This window comes from Aspergillus multicolor (assembly GCF_047715735.1).
Source record: "Aspergillus multicolor strain CBS 133.54 unplaced genomic scaffold BDW74scaffold_16, whole genome shotgun sequence".
In the NCBI taxonomy this organism is placed as follows: Eukaryota; Fungi; Ascomycota; class Eurotiomycetes; order Eurotiales; family Aspergillaceae; genus Aspergillus; species Aspergillus multicolor.
This window is the reverse complement of record NW_027395967.1, coordinates 235,351-252,037: the sequence shown is the minus strand read 5'-3', so window position 1 is coordinate 252,037 and position 16,687 is coordinate 235,351. Positions and strand designations below refer to the sequence as shown.

Sequence of the window (16,687 nt, the reverse complement as noted above, 5' to 3'; positions counted from 1 at the left end):
CATGGCTATACCTCCCTTGATCGCCTACGTCACCGCCGCACATTAAAGTTCAAACAGGGTGGTACACCCCTCGGCCCGCCGGAAGAGTAAATCAAACTTTTGATATTCCACAGTCCTATCAATCATTATCCAACAACAATAACCATCAAACAGCTTAATAAAGCCCCCAATCAACCTTCTGCTTCTTAATATTCCCATCACACTGCATGGTGCCCTTAGCACCAACACGACCATCATCACGGCCAAACTTCTCAATCGCATCGTTAATAATATCAATGATATCCTGGGCACCGGTCATAAACGACACATTGCCGTGGATCCCCTTACCCGTGACACCAAAGCGGCAAGAACCATAGTGCACAAGCGAGCGCTGCTTTTCGAGCGGCGAGGTGTTCCACTCGCCGTCCGTGCCTTGGATGTTCTTGATGATCTGCTTGCAGTCGTCGATGAGCGGGGAGGCCTCGCTGCCTTGATCCTCGAAGGTAGATTCGCCGCAGTAGTCCTTGCCGTTGGCGATGTTGCAGGGGAAGAAGTCGACGTTGCGGGCGGACTCGGTGTCGTCGGCGTTGGTCCAGGAGCGGCGGGCGACGGTCTCGGTGCAGACGGGGAGGTTGATGAAGTTGGGGACGGTGATGTCCATGTTGGCGAGGCTGTCGAAGTTCTTGCTCGTATCGACCTTGCTGTCGCCGCCGTTTTCGTTACCGTTGTTGATGTAGGTTCTGACGGCTCTGATAGACGATCAAATTAGCGGAGTTGCAATGGAAGAACGAGGAAGTAAGCATACCCAGTAATGATATCTTGTGCAGTCACACCACCCCAAGCACTATCCTTGAGCTGGTCAACACCATTAGGGGTAGCAAAGTCATTGTAGGTGACACCGTCACTGCCACACTTGACGCCAGTCTGAGCGTTTTCGCGGCAAGATTGGGACTTTCCGTCGGGGTCGGCCAGCTTGTAAAGCTTGCCCTGGTAGCAGGCCGACGCCAAGTCGTCGTCGTCACCATCATCGTCTGATGTACAGCTACGCTGTGTGTCAATGATGAAGGGGTGGTGTCCTGAACTCTGCCAGATGGCGGGAATGGCGAATCCATAGTAGGCCTTCGTAAAGGCGTCGGTGACGGTCTCATTTCCGGTCTTTGCGTCAAATCCATCTTCGTCACCACCAGCGCTAGCACCATTGGCAAAGTGTCCGTCAGCGACAAGAGTCTTGAGGGTGTCAATGGAGTCGTCCGAGCCGTCGAATAGGGTCGCTAAACCGATCGTGTTGGCCCTATCCCAAATACCGGCACTTTGGCCCAGGTATGTCATGAATCCGTCTTGATCGTCGTCTGACCACTCATCACTGGAAGTGCAGGTGCGGTTAGCCACGTCTTTGACCAGGAGACTAAGCATTGGGAGAGAGGGGGGCTTACGGATCTTCGGTATCAACAAGACTCGTGCCAACTGATGCTGCCTCGCCTAGAACAGACTCGGTGATCTCTTGAGCCTTCTCTTTGCCGGCGTCCGAAAGAGACGAAATTCCAGGAAGTTTGGTGAGAACTGTACGTAGGGTTGTCCTGTTAGAAAAAGAGTCATTGCCGCCAATTTCTTGTCAAGGACGTACCATATTTGAAGAACTTTCCACCAACCATGGGCGTGGCATCCGAAATCAAGTCAAGCAGAAGATCTTGCCACTTGAGAGGATCATCGGGGGGCACAGGGGCGAACTTCTTCGTAAAGTCTTTGAGGGAGGGGTCGACAATGAGGGCCGCGGCCGAAAGAAGACCGTCGTGGTATCGTGCGTACGTGGTGCTGACCTTGTTCAAGGACTCCCAAATCAGGACCTCGGCAGGAGAACGATCGTCAGTACACTCGATAGTTCCACCGCAGCCTGCCACGATATCGCCGCAGTCACCGTAGCCTTCAAAGTTCATCATGTAGGCAATGTATCCGGTGAACGAGGTGGAGTTGACGTTGTCGCGGTAGTACTTCCAAGCCTTCATCATGTCGTCCCAGGCTTCATCGACGTCAAGCGCGGCCCAGCGCTCCGAGGGGGAGTAGTATGGCGTTCCCTTGTAGTAGTCATTATCGCATGTCAGGCTAGACCAGTTACCGTCGTGGAGGTTGTCGGCTTCGAGAGGATTCTTCTTCGCCAGGATGGCAGCCTTGTAGTCTGACCAGTTACCAACCGGTGCATCCTCGAAGGTTTCGAGATCGGTTGCCCAGTTGACTGAGCCACCCATGTTCAGTCCCTTGTACTTGGTCACTCGAGACTCGCGGACCTCGGGACTCATGTACGCAACCCACTGGGTATCGTCGTAGACCAGAATGTTGCTGTCACTGTCTTCGTCGAGATAGTGTGCAGTGACACGGCTAGAGACGTCGTCGCGAGTGGTGAGACCAGAAGAGGTGCCACTGATGATCTCGTTAATCTCAGCGTTGGCCAGGTAGCCGGCCGTTCCCGTGCATCGACCCTTGGTAGCATCAGAGTTGGCGCGAGTTCCAGTGTACAGACACTCAGGACCGTGGCATCCAGCCTCAGCCATGGCGAAGGACCGACCGTAACTGGCCACACCGACAACCACGCGGTCAGAGGGAACACCGGCCTTGGTGATCTATCAAAGCTGTTAGAAGATGTATATCCTGAAAGGAGCAGAAACCGACCATGGCCAGAGAAGTCATTGTCTCCGTGAGGTTGACCTGACTGCGGAGACAGTTTCCGGTCGCGCAGCCGTCCTGAGAGTTGGGGTTGGCAGCATCCCACTGTCCATGGAGGTCGTAGGTCATGAAGACGATGTAGTCGACGATCTTGCCAATGGACTTGATTGGGAAGCCCTTAAGATACCAGTACGAGGCGGGAGCAGCGATAGAGACCGACTTTCCTTTGAGAAGGTTCTTCAGGACGACGAGGAACTTGAGATAGTTGTCACCCTCGTCCTCTGAACCGGCAGGGATACCAGGAATATCGGGGGCCTGGGATGTGTCAGTAAGGATACGTAGTGAGAAACTGACTGACTTACACCAGGATACTCCCAGTCGATATCAACTCCATCAAGGTCGTGCTCCTTGATGAAGTTGGCGATGTTGGTAGCCAGCTTCAGGCGGTTGGCGGCCTGAGTGCCTTCTCTGAAGATGTTGTAAGTGCTGGGGTTGGTCGAAAAGTCCCAGCCGCCAAAGGAGAGAATCTTCTTGGGCCCGCTCAGGAACTTGAAGTTGTTGAACTCGTAGGTGATGAACTCATCTCCAATAGAGACCTCGTAGTCGGCCGTAATAGATCCAAAGCCAAAATGCAAGTGGGTGTACTTGGAGGTATCGATCTGCAGTGTGTCCTGGTAGAGACAGTCGCGGTTGAAGAGATATCCCTCGTAATAACCAACGCTACGGAACTCCGACGGGGCCGAGCCCTTGACAACATCAGTGCCGCAGTTGGAGATACAGCCATTAGTGCCGTTAGCTGCAGTTCCTGGAGCTCCGGTGTTGGTATCGGTACAGAACTCGGGCGTAATACCGCACTGACCCCAGGTGTCGCAGCAGGCATTGAGCGGGCACGGGTTCAGGTCGGCAAGCGTGCTCATGTCGTCAGGAGCCTCAGTGCCAGGCACCTGCGGTCCACATAGAGCATTTTCCATAGCAGCAGGCATAGGAGGAGTGCCCTCGCTGATGCAAATGACACTGCCGGCAAAGATGTTCTTGCATCCGTTCCAGCCCCAGGTGTCCTTGTTAAAGTCTTCAATGTCATCGTTTGTCAGGCTGTTGGCTGCGGCTACCGTAGCACAGCTCTGACCGTCGTTCACGATAGTGGTAGCACAAGAACCGTCGTCGTTGGTCTTGGGGCGGAAGTCAGGCATGTCGCCGGACGAGCAACAGACATGCTGGCCAGGGGTGAGGCTGGAGCAGAGCCCTTCGTCCGAGTTGTACTTGGTGAAGTCGTCGCCGGAGATACCGCAGCGTTCCGCGAGTGCTGCACAGCTGTCTCCACTAACCACCACCTGAGTGCTGCATTCGGATGCCCGGTGGTGCAGAGTCGAGTGGCTCAGGCCATGTCCGGAGTGGTGTCGTCTTGCGACAGTGCCGTTGGAGTGAGAGAGTGTGTGGTTGCCCTTGATCGAAGAGAGCTGGGGCAGAGTAAAGGGCGCAGTGCTAGTGAAGCTCGTAGAGTTGGAAAAGTCTAGACACTCAGCACGAGACCAGGTCTTGAAGGCCTTCTGGATATCGCCCATGGTCCCATGGTTAAGAGCCATGAATCCAAGGACATGGTCAGCATCAAAACCTTTTCCGCAGAGCTGAATAGCAAGAGCCTCGCGCTTCCCATCAAAAGCAGCGGAATTGGCATCGAGAGCCTTCAACGCAGCGTTGGCAACGTCCGGACCACGAAGACCCTGCCCGATATAGAGACCAGCAATGTTGTGGCCGAACTGCGCATACAGCATCGTCGTCCTGTTGGTCGGAGCATGGCCGTTGACGACATACTCGCGCATCTGGCCCATCAGCAAGCTGTAGTCGGCCTCGGTGCCGGACTCGCTGGTGGTCCATCCGATCTCGTAGGTGACGTTAACATTCTTCGCGGGACGAGCAGCGGCAGCCTCGGCCTTGGCCGCATCGTCCCAGTCGTGGCCGTACGCCGTGCAGGCGTAGACGCGGTGGTTGATCTCCTTGTCGTCGACATCGTCGTACAAGGAGAAACTGGAGAGGACAGCTTGCTTGCAAGAAGAAAGTTTGTCGAAGCTGGGGTAGACCGACCAGCCGAAGGGGTCGGGACCGGTCTCAAAGCAAGCCGATGGGCAGACGGCGTTTATGCCGCGGTAGCCCGGGGCAGCAGGTTGTCTTGATGCGGCCTGTGCAGAGGCGAAGAGGCCGCTGTTAGGGAAAGAGAGGGCAAGGGCGCCGACTGCCACATTGCGCCAGGAAGGAGCCATGGGCGGGGTACCCAATGAGGGGTATAAAGAAAAAAAAAAAGAAAAAGAAAAGAAAGAGTGAATAGTGCGAATGTCGCAAAAGAATGACTGGGTAGGGTAAAAGACTGGACGCCGAAGAACCGGCAACGCTTAAGGAGAGAAGACCATTGACGGGCTGCAAAACTGGAGCGTCTCGCTTGGTTATATATCAATCCAGAGTCTCATCTTACTCGGTGTCTGCCCACTGCCAGCGGTATACTCCAAGATTGCACTCGTGATGCCAAGCGAGCTGAATAGCCTCATCCACTTGGCTCAGGGACTAAAGCAGGCACAAAGTAGAAGCGAACAGAGTCACAAACCGTGAGCCGCTAATTCCGCTCTTCAGCTAAACCCACCCAGGGTCCAGAATCGCCCATATTCCCGAAGGCACCACCGCTCAACGCTTGTATAGTGAGGCTGTGAAGTGTAGACTGGGTACCTTGCAGTACAGCAGGGGCCAAGTAGTGGAGCCCGAAAATCCAACAGCGACTGAGCAATGAGGATACAGGATACACGAGCGTACAAATCACAACGAACTCTGATGCCCGAGACTCCTTCCTCATCGAGCAAGCGCATTGAGGCCCCTGAGTCCCTGGAGTCCCTGACCGACGCCGGCCCGAGACGCTTAACCCCAGCCAAGCGAGTGTCGGCTGAAACCGCCAACCGGAGGCGTCGGATTTGTTGGCCCTTACCCACTCTCGGGGATTTTTCTGCTTTAGGGCTGTTCTACGGCGTGCCTGGCTGTAGCTTAGTTTTGGAGGCGCGCTTGCAGAGCACGGGCTGAGCAGAATAATGCAAAACTGCGGCTTCGAGATCGCAGTTGTGGACACGGTCGGGGACTTCTCACTGTTGCAGCGGTGTTGTCCGATACCAGCGTTGGGGGCCGTTTCTGTAAAAATTGGAATTGCCACTTCTTCAGAAGGTAGAACAGCATGCAGAATCGTTGGAAAGTCCATGATATTCACATTCTGTGCAGAATCATGTCTCACCAGGGTAAGCTTTAACCAAGTCTCATCGAATCCCTCAGCAAGGCTTAGCACTCAACAACTGAGACAAAACTTTTCAGGCACAGTAGTTGGCACACGCCACGGCGGCGCCATGAGGAAACCCACACTGTTAAATTTGACTCTTGGCAAGAGCCATCTAGGCCTCCGAGGTCGGCAGCTGAGACGAACAAGCCCCTTTGCCAAGACACTATTGAAGATAGCGGGCATAAGGGCCTAGCGGGCTCCGCTTCTTGATGATTGTGGAGATGGATGGAGATCGTGAGGTTACATCCGGAGATTATGAAGGCATATCGTGTGCAGGCAACCATTAAGAACTCGGAATTAGCTACGAGAGTGTGGGAGGTGATTTCCGAGAAACATACGACGAGTGGACTGCCTTGGGTCCATTCTGGGCATTGGGGCTGCCGGTGAGCCTATCTTAGGTAGTTAGGTACAGTATCGAATATGCACATGATTGGTACGGATCCCCGTTAGTCTAGGTATGAACACGATGAAGGGCCGCCTCTCGTCCAGCCCGACGGCGGATCCGAGCCCGATCAGTATCCCACAATGCCAAAGCCCAGGATAACAGCCAGCGTAGCCGCAAGCCAAGCAGCCTGGCCATGGTTCTGACCCGCCGCAGCATCATCCTTAGGCTGCTCGTCCGTGCAACCCGACGAGGAGAAGGTAATATCGTTACACTTCGATTCGGCCAGGATGCTCGCCTCAGCCACGGCACCGATGCTAACCTTGCAAGGCTCTGCGGCCTCGGTCGCCGAAGCCAACGTCAGCGTCGAGTTGTCGAGCACAGCACAACTGTCCATGTCCTTAGGCTTCTCCGAGAAATGAATGGGGAAGGGCGTGGTGCCCTTGATGGCCGGGAGGACAAAGCCCGAGGCATCGCCGCACTGGTCAGAGCCAGAGAGGGTCGTGAGATTCACAGTAGCCCCGCCGTCTTTGATTTCGAAGGAGAAGGAGTTGGCCGTGAACTGGTAGTCTGACATGTGGAAGCCGTCCTCCACGGCGTCTTGGTTGACGCCGTCCAGTGCGCCGCTGACCCACGGGTACTCGGTGTTGTTGTAAGCTGAATCTGCGGAGGTGGAGCAGTTGAGCCAGTACAGGCTCCAGGAGAACTCCCAGGTACCGGTCTGGTTGAGCAGGGTGCCGAGGCTGGTGGAGCTGAAGTAGGTCGTCTCGTTTGCCGGGATGTCGATGTCGTCCAGCTGGTAGCGGTAGCTCCGCTTTGTCTCGTTTGTCTGGCCTTTTACGCGCAGCCCGTACTGGAAGTTTGCGCGGAGTCCATTGGCGGCAGAGGGGTTCTGAATCGCAAAGACCACCGGCATGTCCCTTTGGGGGGCGAAGGTGCCCTCGCGCGGGAAGATCAAATCAATCTCCGTCTTGTTGGCTTCGGACTCGGCCGCGGCCACTCCGGCCAACAGACTAAGTGCGAGCCACGAGAGTCGAACCATATTGATTACTGACTGTTCAGCTAGTCAGGCAACCGTGGGGGCGAAAAGCACAAAAACGAATGGCCCAGTGGGGAAGAGAAGAGAAAGAGCGACAGCCGACTGGAGGGATAAGAAGAGGGCAGAGTGCAGGGCAGGCAGGCGCTGGATGGTGTGGAATATTTAAATTTGCGCCAATTCTGTGCCAGCCCACCCAGGGTCTTGGCTTTGGGCTTGAGCAAAGCTTGAGGACCACTGTTATGCCAGCGTTGCAGCCTTGCAGGGGCTGTGGGGGACGCTAGGGCTGTATCTGTGACAGTAACGTGACTCAGGGCTCTGGACCCTGGTGGGTTCGGGCCAAATAGCGTGCTCTGGCTAACCTTTATGCAGAAATAACTCCTCACGGCTGGAATGCACGGCTATCCGGCATTGCCGCCGAGCTCTTCGCTTACACTTTGTCTGGAGGAAGACTGGAATGGCACCACCACCGAGTCTAGACAGTGGCTAGCTATACGAGAATACTACGCCGAACGCCACCTGAACGTTGACCGGGAGACCCTCTTAGCTGAACTTAGAGAAAATGGAGCACTGGCAGCCAAGGTACCTGGTAGGCTTCAGCCCGGGCGTCCGGAAATCGACATATAAACCATGGTCGTGAGAACAAACATCAGCACCCCAGACACCCTTCTACCTTCATCTCACCATCACAATGCCCAGCCTCAAGTCTGCCGTCGCCCTGAGCCTCCTTCCGGAGCTGCTCGCCGCCCGTAGCATCCCCGTCCAGCGCAGCGTCGACTGTACCTTCGACATCGCCGCCAGCTCCGGCGATAGCTGCGAGAGCTTCGCCTCGGGATGGGGTCTGTCAGTCGACGACCTCAAGTCGCTGAATCCTGGCCTGGACTGCGATAACTTTGACGACTTCGCCGACTACTGTGTCATTGGCGATGTGACAGCCGATGAGCCTGCCACTTCTTCCACTACCACCACCTCTACCACTTCCTCTACCACTACTACGACGCAGGCTGTCACAACCACTGCGAGCACCACCACTGCCTTTGTGACCACCACCAAGGAGGCAGCCACCACTACCTCGGCCAGCGGTGACGCTCCCACCGAGACTCAGCCCGGCCTTGCTTCGAACTGCGACAAGTTCCACAAGGTTGCCTCCGGCGACCAGTGCGATACTATCGAAGCCACATACGGCATCACAAATGAGCAGTTCTCTTCGTGGAACCCCTACATTGACGACAGTATGTGTCCCCGTCCCCTCTTACCCGCCTCCCTTGCAAGTCGAACACCCGCTAACAGAAGGCTCTCAATAAACAGACTGCTCGAACCTCTGGCTAGACTACTACGTCTGCGTGCACACCCCCGGCGCCGCCACCAGCACCGCCACCGGCACCTCTGAGCCCGCCCCCGCCCAAACGTCCACCGCACCCTCAACCGGCAGCGACGATGACAGCTCTAGCGACGCCCCCTCCCCCACCCAATCCGGCATCGACGAGAACTGCGATGAGTACCACAAAGTCGTTTCGGGCGACCAATGCGACACCATCGAGTCTCAGTACGGCATCACGCACGCCGACTTTGCCGCGTGGAATCCTTCCATCGATTCCAGTACGCCTGCCCTCCTCACTCTCCCTTTCCTTCACTCCCCCTCCCCTTCACTATCTCTTACTAACGTTTGTATGCGCGTAGAATGCTCAAACCTCTGGCTGGACTACTATGTCTGCGTGCACGTTGCGCCGAAGCCGCAGATGCCGGATATCACCGCCGACTGCAAGACGTACCACAAGGTTGCGTCGGGCGAGGGATGCTGGGCTATTGATTCGGAATACGGCATCACGCTTGATCAGTTCCGCAGCTGGAATCCTACGATCGATGCGTCGTGCTCGAACCTTTGGGTTGATTACTACGTCTGCGTTGGCGTTTAGAATCGCCACTTTGCGGAGCTTAGGCAATGCTTAAAATATAGAGGGAGGACCGAAAAAGGATATGAGTTAGTGTAATGTTGTGAGTGTATGATTAATGGTTTAGAATACTGCACGAGTAATGCTGTTGCGCATGATGTACTAATATATACTTCTGTTCTTCGATGACTTCAAGAAATGTCGGCGCGCAGTGGGTCGGACCTTGCCTCCAAGACATCGATCTTATGACAGCGGCCGCGATACCTCGTAGCTCATCTACTATCACAGTAAACTCCCTGTCCATATTGTCCATTGCGTTCAATCTCGACCGCTGAGGTAGAAGTCCACGAAGATTCGTTTCAGGTCCGAGTCTCCCGCTAACCACTATCTACAGTTAGAGGGGCCTCTTCTGGCATCCCTTAAGCACTACGAACCGCGCGTAACCCGCAACAAAAAGCATGCGTACCTAGGTAGGTAGCTTGTAGATCAAACAGGCTTGGCCATGAGCTTGGCTACACTCGGCGCCGCCCGCCAAGCCCCCCGGACCGACGCGAGCCCAGGACTCCGATCCCGGCTGAGGAACCCTGGTTCCATGGCAGGGGATCAGCCGGACACCGAAAACCGGTTCCTGAGGTTACACGAGCCTCCCTCCCGCCATGCGATCAAACCCCGCATTTCCTCGTCATCATCAATCCTGCAACTTCCTTCAGACTTCATCTTAATCCGTCGCGAAATGTCATCGACCAAGATCCTAACGGCATCCTGCCACTGCCGCAGTGTGCACTTCACCCTATCCCTCCCGACATCATCTCTCCCACTGCGAACACACATCTGCAACTGCACAATCTGCCGACGAACCCACGGCGCCCTCGCAACATTCCACGCTCCTCTTCCATTGGGAATTGAACCATTTTTCATCGCGCCGTCAATTCTAGACAGTCTGACGGGCTACCGTCACGCCCATGCAACATCAACGAAATATTTCTGCTCGACCTGCGGCTGCCATATCGGCGATCGGATGGACGATGACGACATCTGGAACATCTCGATCTCAATCTTCGACGAGAACACAAATGCAAACGAGGACGTTTGGGTCATCGACGAGCACTATTTCACCTCTTCAACGCGCGACGGAGGACTCGCTGCGCTTTTACCTAAGATCGGAGAGCGGAAGTTGAAGACCTTCGATACGCAGCCGGGCGGGGTTGTGATTCCGGACTGCGAATCCCACCAGCATCAAGATGACGATGAGAATAAACTCCTAGCGAGATGTCACTGCGGCGGCATCTCATTCGCTATTTCGCGACCGCAGAAGAACTTCATTAACTCCCCCTCAAGCAAAAAGTGGATCCATCCCGGCGACACAACGAAATGGCTCGCTCTCATCGACGTCTGTCGCGATTGTCGCCTTACGACCGGAGCACATGCGGTTCCCTGGCTTTACGTGCCTAGGGACCATATAAGTCCTCCTTTACCAGACGATCTGCTCCTCGGCACATCGAAAAGCTACAAATCCAGCAACGGCGTCCGACGGACATTCTGCGGGGCATGCGGGGCGACTGTTTTCTTCGGTCATGTCAATAGACCGCATATCTTGGACGTCGCGGTCGGAATTATCCACTCAGATGAAGGCGTTATGCTGGGGAACTGGGCGTTATGGAAGACAGACGCCCTGATCTCGGCTGATGACGGGCAACGCTATGATCAGGCGTTCACAGATGCTCTGACGGAGGGATTGAGGGAATGGGGGGTGAGAACGCACGGGGAAGTTAGAAATTTGGTTGTTGAGGAGGAGAAACTGCTCGACTTCTAACCTCCCCTCCTTCTCCTACCCCAAGGTCTTCCTAGGGCTATTCTTTCCGGAATTGGAGAAGGCAGTGCTTATCGCAACCTCGCTATCTCGGCGAAACCCCCGGTGGATCCATTGATCTCGGCCATCACTGCGATTTGCCGCTTGCGACTCGCGAGCCATATCAACAAGCTCAACGGGCAAATCAGGTTTATCAGCGGGAACAGACGCAGATCAGGCTCCACGTTGGGCTCCAGGAAAGCTTGAAGATTTTTAATCTTCGGTTTTGAGTTTCACGAAGAACTGTCCCTTGCCTATCCGCTACCTTCGGAGGTTTTCTATACTCGAAACTCGTCATCAGCGAGGTAGGGCTTACGTTTTGTTCGGCACCCCCTGCATATTCTGATGACGACGGGATAAGAAGGGAAGGTTTTCCGGTGCGTATGTCTGTTCCTGCGTTATATAAATCATCGCATACTGACAGCTCTAGACAGAGAGCACTGCAACCGATTGCTCGCCACGAGGATGGCCCAGGAGCAGAAAAGCACGGCCATCGAGGCCTCGCAATCGCAGTCTCAAAGCCCGGCGCAAAGCCAGCCTGGATCGCAATCTGAAGCTTCGACTCTGCACTCTCCAAGCACAGAGCTAGACATGGAGAAACAACCCACCAACACTATGGGAATCCAAACCGCAACCGCATCACCAGACCTCACCCCATCCCCCTCAAAAGACCCGTACCTCGTCACCTTCTCACCCACGGACAGAGTCCTAACAGACCCCCAAACCTGGCCGCTGTCCAAAAAACTAAAATTCACCCTCATCGCCTGCGCAATGATCTTCCTAACCTCCTTCTCCTCCTCGATCTTCGGCCCCGCGGCGCCAACAACTGCATCCGAATTCCACGTTAGCACAGTGGTAATGAACCTCTCCGTCGCGCTCTTCGTCGCGGGATTCAGTATCGGACCGCTCTTCTTCGCGCCATTGAGTCAGATCGTGGGGAATGCGGTTCCGCTGTTTATAGCTCTTTTCGGGTGTGCGCTCTTCCAGATCCCGCAGTCTCTTGCGACTAATGCACAGACGATTATTATTTCAAGATTCCTGCAGGGGATGCTCGGGTCCGGTGTTCTAGCCGTAGGATCCGGCATGCTCGCTGAAGTCTGGCCGATCCATACGCGCGCCATTGCAGTGGGCGCCTCAGCCACAAGCATGAATCTAGGCAGTAGCGTCGGACCCATCGTAGGCAGCTATATCCTCGATCGATACGGGTGGCGGTGGATCGGATGGGTGACGCTACTCGTATACGTCTTCATCGGACTCCTCACACCCTTCAGCGTCCACGAGTCCTCGCGCAAACGGATCCTGGAACGCAAAGCGTCCAAAATCCGCAAAGAAACAGGCGATAACTCCTTCTACGCCCCAAGTGAAAAACACGCCCTGACACTGGGAACCCTCGTCCAGCGGTACGGCAAAATGCCACTCGCCATGATGGCCCAGGAACCAATCCTCATCGTGATCACGCTGTATCTCACCCTCGTCTACGGGACGCTGTACCTCTCGTACCAGATGTTCCCGTATGCATTCAAAATGCGCGGGTGGAGTGCGCCCGTGTCTTCGCTACCCTTCATCAGCGTTCTGCTGGGAGTAGTAAGCGCATGGGGAATCGTCGTTCTACACACGCGACACTTCTACTGGCGCGCGTTGAAGCGCGGCACCGCAACGCCTGAGTCGCGTCTCCCGCCGATGATATTAGGCGGGTGTATGCTTTTTCCGAGTCTTTTATGGTTCGGATGGGCGATGCGGACGCACTGGATTGCGCAGGTTATGTCGTGTTTCTTCGTTGGCTGCGCGCTGCAGCTTATTTTCATCAGCGGAATTGTGTATATCGTTGACGTGTACATGCCGAATGCGAATAGTGCGATTTCGATCCATGTTGCGGTGCGGAGTTTGGTGTCTGCGTCATTTCCGCTGTGGGGGAGTAGTGTCTATAAGAAGCTGGGGGTGGAGTGGACGAGTACGCTGCTGGCTGGGTTGGGGGTGCTGCTGATGCCGAGTCCGATTCTCTTTTACTTTTACGGGGGGAAGATTAGGTCTTGGAGTCGGTTTTGCGAGACGCCGTTGGATGTTTGAGTGGAAAAGAAAGCATGATTGTGCATTATGATGGAAACAAGGTGGTATCTAAACCTGTCGTGGTAGAACATAACATTTGAACATGTAAAGAGAAACCGAGCAGAGTTCCTTACGCCGACACCTCCGAACAAGACCAGTTTCCAAGGGAGCGCAGCCAACCAGTACCAGCCCGGGTTATCATGGGATTGTGTCCATAGCCTCAACGCTAATACCAAACGAAAACGAGACTCGAAACAGAGCAGGCGACCAGTTGAAATCCTGGTTAATATAAGGTCGTATGCGTATCCGCAGCGACATTATCCAAGGAAGCAGGTTGCACCGATTTGGTGGACTTGCCACTGGGGCCGCCGATGAGCCATCTAGACAGTAGTAAGAGGTTGTCGTCATTTGGCTGACTCATGTCATAAGGCTCAGTGACACGCATTACAAACTGTTTTGCCGTCGTGGAATGCTTCGATAAGTCGAATATGGTGCTCCCCAATTGCGGAGCATTTCAAAACCTACGCTACTCAGCAGATGCTTACTGCGTAAGGAACAGGAGGCAAGAAAACATACCGGAGCGATGATGTTGATCCACTGAGGCTGCGTCCTTAGGCGGGCGTGGACCATGCGAGTAGCAACCTCCAGTTCGCCTGGAAGATCAGGGTCTTGTCCTCTCCGAGGGAAGGAAATCCGCTGAACATAATGACGACCATATGTGGGATAGTATCGTCACCCATGTCCCAGGCGCTATTCAGCTGCCCCTGGGAACCCTTGATGCGAGCGGCAGGGTTTCCGAAACCGCAATCTTTCCAGCTATGACACAAGCAGCGGTTAGTAAATGTCTCTTATCGAAATGACTCAGTCAACAGGGCGGGAAGACTTACTACGCATAACTATCACCATCTGGGCTTATTTCGTCGTCGGGCAGTCCGCAACGAGAGACAAAGCCGCCAACATAGGCTGCCACATTGCTCGTATTATCGTAGACTTTCCCGCGCATGACCTCGTCGACGTCGATAAAGGGGACGCTGGCGTTGATAGATTTGTTGTTACCATGATCAATGCTAGTGTCGGCAGTGCATTTGTTGTTGCCATCGTCGATGCTAGTACCGCCGGCGTTGGTGGATTTGTCGTTGCGATGATCAATGTTAGTGACGGCAGTGCATGTGTCATTGTCATCATTGATGCTAGTGTTGGCGCTTTCAGGGAAGCTATCATTTCCACTACCATTGTCACTGTTGTGAGCGCTGCCAGTGACGCTACTCTCGTTAATAGCTTCAATCCTATTCTCCCAACCTGACCTGAGGATGCGTCCGTCATAATATGCAAAGAACTGAGGTAGATCATTGCCCCCTCAAGAGACATCTTTTCGCGTTTGATGCCAAGCTCCGTCAGGTCGTCGTCTGACAGACAGATGTCATCGCCGATGGCTTGGTAAATCGCCTTCAGCTTGCGGCCACGAGTTTTTATCTCGGGAAAATCGGGCGAGGATTGGGTGGTCATTGTGGATGTTCGATGATGGGAAGGTTTTTGTGTTGTGGGAAGGATGGTGAGAGTATGAGGGAGGGAAGAGCGGGAGGTCACGTGGCTCTCCCCGGTAGCGCTGCAGGGCCGCTCCTGATTGGCTGACACTGGGCATTCACAGAGGGCAGGTGTGTTACTCTCCCCCATTCACTAACAGAAAATCTGCCTTCCCTGTGGGTAACTAGACAGAAGTTATGGAGTCACTTGCTTGAGGGATAAGCTGCTCGAGTTCCTCCACGGCCATAACCAGATCGCATCTCCGTCGCTGCAGTGCAGTCTTGGCAAGAACTACTCCCCCGTTGCTACTATAGTCCTCATCAAGATGGCGCGCGCAGCTCTCTCAAAACTACCGCGTACTCGCGCCGCATGGAAACAGCGAGTTGATCATCTCAACCTCTCGGATAAGTCGCTCCGCACCGAAAAGCTGGCCCCCGCCTCGAAAATCGACGAGAAGCAATGGCTGCTTCTTTATGTCTTATGGAAAGGACACGAGAAAAAGAACAAACCTATTCCACTTGAGGGCTTCTCCTGGGAGGACGCCGGTCTTGATGATGAATTGAAAGCTGAGGCGGAGGCTTTCCAGTCCAATTACGGCTCGTGGGATAAGTACATTCTGTCCCTGGAGACTGGCAAGATCTTGAAATCCACGTTCGCCCTGGCGCTGGCATTTCAAGCAGACGCAGCAGGTGTTGCATCCAACGGAATTGGTTCAGGTGCTGTGGTCACGCCAAAACGCCATTATACCCGGTCCCAGGCGCGCAAAGAGCGGGATGAGGCGCTGAGCCCTTTGGTGGAGAAATTCAACAGGATGAACCTCAAAGGCGCTCCTCCAGCTGCAGACAACTCTCCAGCGCCAGCCGCTCCTCTTCAACAGCCGGCAGCCATTCAGACAGGCCGTGACCAAAGTGGGTCTGCCCAAGCTACACAAGGAACCACTCCAGTCACTCCTCCTCGACAGCGGGCAGTCAATCAGACGGGCAGTGGTCAGAATGGCTCTACCCAGGGCACACAAGAATCCACTCCGGCCAGTGCAGCAACTCCAGGCTCCCCATACTCCCCAGGTGAAGCCGAGCTTTGTGCCCTCTTCTACCCGCCCACGGATGACGAACAAATCGTCAACACCGCCCTGCTGACTTCCTCACTGCACTGACCCTCCACCGAGAAGACCTCCCTCTCCGCTGGAGCGCCCACCGTGTCCCGCTCAACGCCGACTTTAGAGAAACCTCGTACCAAGCCCTCACAGACGGTTACCTTCAAGCCAAACCTGAAACCATGACTGAGACCGACACCGAGACCGAAACCGCCGATGGCGAATCCGAAATCGAACTCGAACTCATCCGGGCCCTGATCGAAGTGAAAGCTGCGCTCCGCGCACTCACACAGCGCATACTTCTCTGCATGCAGGAAACAGCCCAGACAGTCGCCTGGCTCGTATCCCGCCTTGACATTGGTGGCCGCTTGAACTGGAAGGGCCGACGCATCCACATCTCGCAGGATCGCCACCAGATCTACATAATCTTCGCCGAGTACGGCGAGAAGTAGCTAACGTACTTGGGATGCAAAGAAGCAGCCGACGCGAAGAAGCATGCGGAGGCCCAGGACGCGTTCATGACCATGCACGAGTATGGGCCTTGGGATACGACAAACGTTGACGACATGAAACATCTCGCGCCTATTCTTGTTGCGATTGTCTTGCGCGCTTATGCTGACCTGAAGGCCACTCAAGAAGCTGCAGCTGCATCTGCATCTAGTCAAGCCCAGCCATAGGCTGACCATGGTCTAGTCCGATAGCCTTTGTATCATCACGCAGCACGTTGGATGGCGGGTACATAATTGTTCCCTGATGGTCCCCTTCATTTTCTTTTACTCTTTGCTCCAGATTTTCTGTTTTCGCTCGCGCTGTTCTGTGTCTAAGTTGAAGGATATCCCTCGATAAGCTCATTGCAGCCTTTGTATAAGTACTCCCTGCATCCTACACCCATTTCCTTTACGCATTGCCTCGGGTCTTTTG

General features: G+C 54.7%; 7 protein-coding genes across 7 annotated transcripts; 4 read left to right on the top strand and 3 right to left on the bottom strand.

The window, feature by feature from the left end:
• Positions 1–154: 154 nt before the first annotated feature.
• BDW74DRAFT_185756 (uncharacterized protein) lies at positions 155–4,895 on the bottom strand (the record flags this gene model as incomplete). Its single annotated transcript, XM_073731107.1, has 6 exons — positions 155–719; positions 785–1,342; positions 1,413–1,539; positions 1,604–2,594; positions 2,644–2,952; positions 3,000–4,895. 6 exons carry the CDS (start codon positions 4,893–4,895, stop codon positions 155–157), a joined length of 4,446 nt encoding a protein of 1,481 aa, XP_073582807.1.
• A 1,460-nt stretch (positions 4,896–6,355) lies between these two features.
• On the bottom strand, positions 6,356–7,481 carry BDW74DRAFT_155077 (uncharacterized protein). Its single transcript, XM_073724776.1, has one exon. The coding sequence runs from the start codon at positions 7,366–7,368 to the stop codon at positions 6,457–6,459; it is 912 nt and encodes a 303-aa protein (XP_073582806.1). The 5' UTR covers positions 7,369–7,481; the 3' UTR covers positions 6,356–6,456.
• A 572-nt stretch (positions 7,482–8,053) lies between these two features.
• Positions 8,054–9,278, top strand: BDW74DRAFT_168540 (LysM peptidoglycan-binding domain-containing protein; the record flags this gene model as incomplete). Its single annotated transcript, XM_073726850.1, has 2 exons — positions 8,054–8,594; positions 9,043–9,278. 2 exons carry the CDS (start codon positions 8,054–8,056, stop codon positions 9,276–9,278), a joined length of 777 nt encoding a protein of 258 aa, XP_073582805.1.
• A 478-nt stretch (positions 9,279–9,756) lies between these two features.
• Positions 9,757–11,067, top strand: BDW74DRAFT_179169 (GFA family protein; the record flags this gene model as incomplete). Its single annotated transcript, XM_073729390.1, has 1 exon — positions 9,757–11,067. One exon carries the CDS (start codon positions 9,757–9,759, stop codon positions 11,065–11,067), a length of 1,311 nt encoding a protein of 436 aa, XP_073582804.1.
• A 501-nt stretch (positions 11,068–11,568) lies between these two features.
• On the top strand, positions 11,569–13,170 carry BDW74DRAFT_179168 (uncharacterized protein; the record flags this gene model as incomplete). The annotated part of the gene is made up of 1 exon (XM_073729389.1): positions 11,569–13,170. The coding sequence occupies one exon, from the start codon at positions 11,569–11,571 to the stop codon at positions 13,168–13,170; it is 1,602 nt and encodes a 533-aa protein (XP_073582803.1).
• A 610-nt stretch (positions 13,171–13,780) lies between these two features.
• BDW74DRAFT_155071 (uncharacterized protein) lies at positions 13,781–15,408 on the bottom strand. The gene is made up of 2 exons (XM_073724775.1): positions 14,037–15,408; positions 13,781–13,965 (listed from the first exon to the last, which is right to left on the bottom strand). The coding sequence occupies exon 1, from the start codon at positions 14,821–14,823 to the stop codon at positions 14,062–14,064; it is 762 nt and encodes a 253-aa protein (XP_073582802.1). The 5' UTR covers positions 14,824–15,408; the 3' UTR covers positions 13,781–13,965; positions 14,037–14,061.
• On the top strand, positions 14,999–16,218 carry BDW74DRAFT_179166 (uncharacterized protein; the record flags this gene model as incomplete). The annotated part of the gene is made up of 2 exons (XM_073729388.1): positions 14,999–15,752; positions 15,842–16,218. 2 exons carry the CDS (start codon positions 14,999–15,001, stop codon positions 16,216–16,218), a joined length of 1,131 nt encoding a protein of 376 aa, XP_073582801.1.
• Between the last annotated feature and the right edge of the window lie 469 nt (positions 16,219–16,687).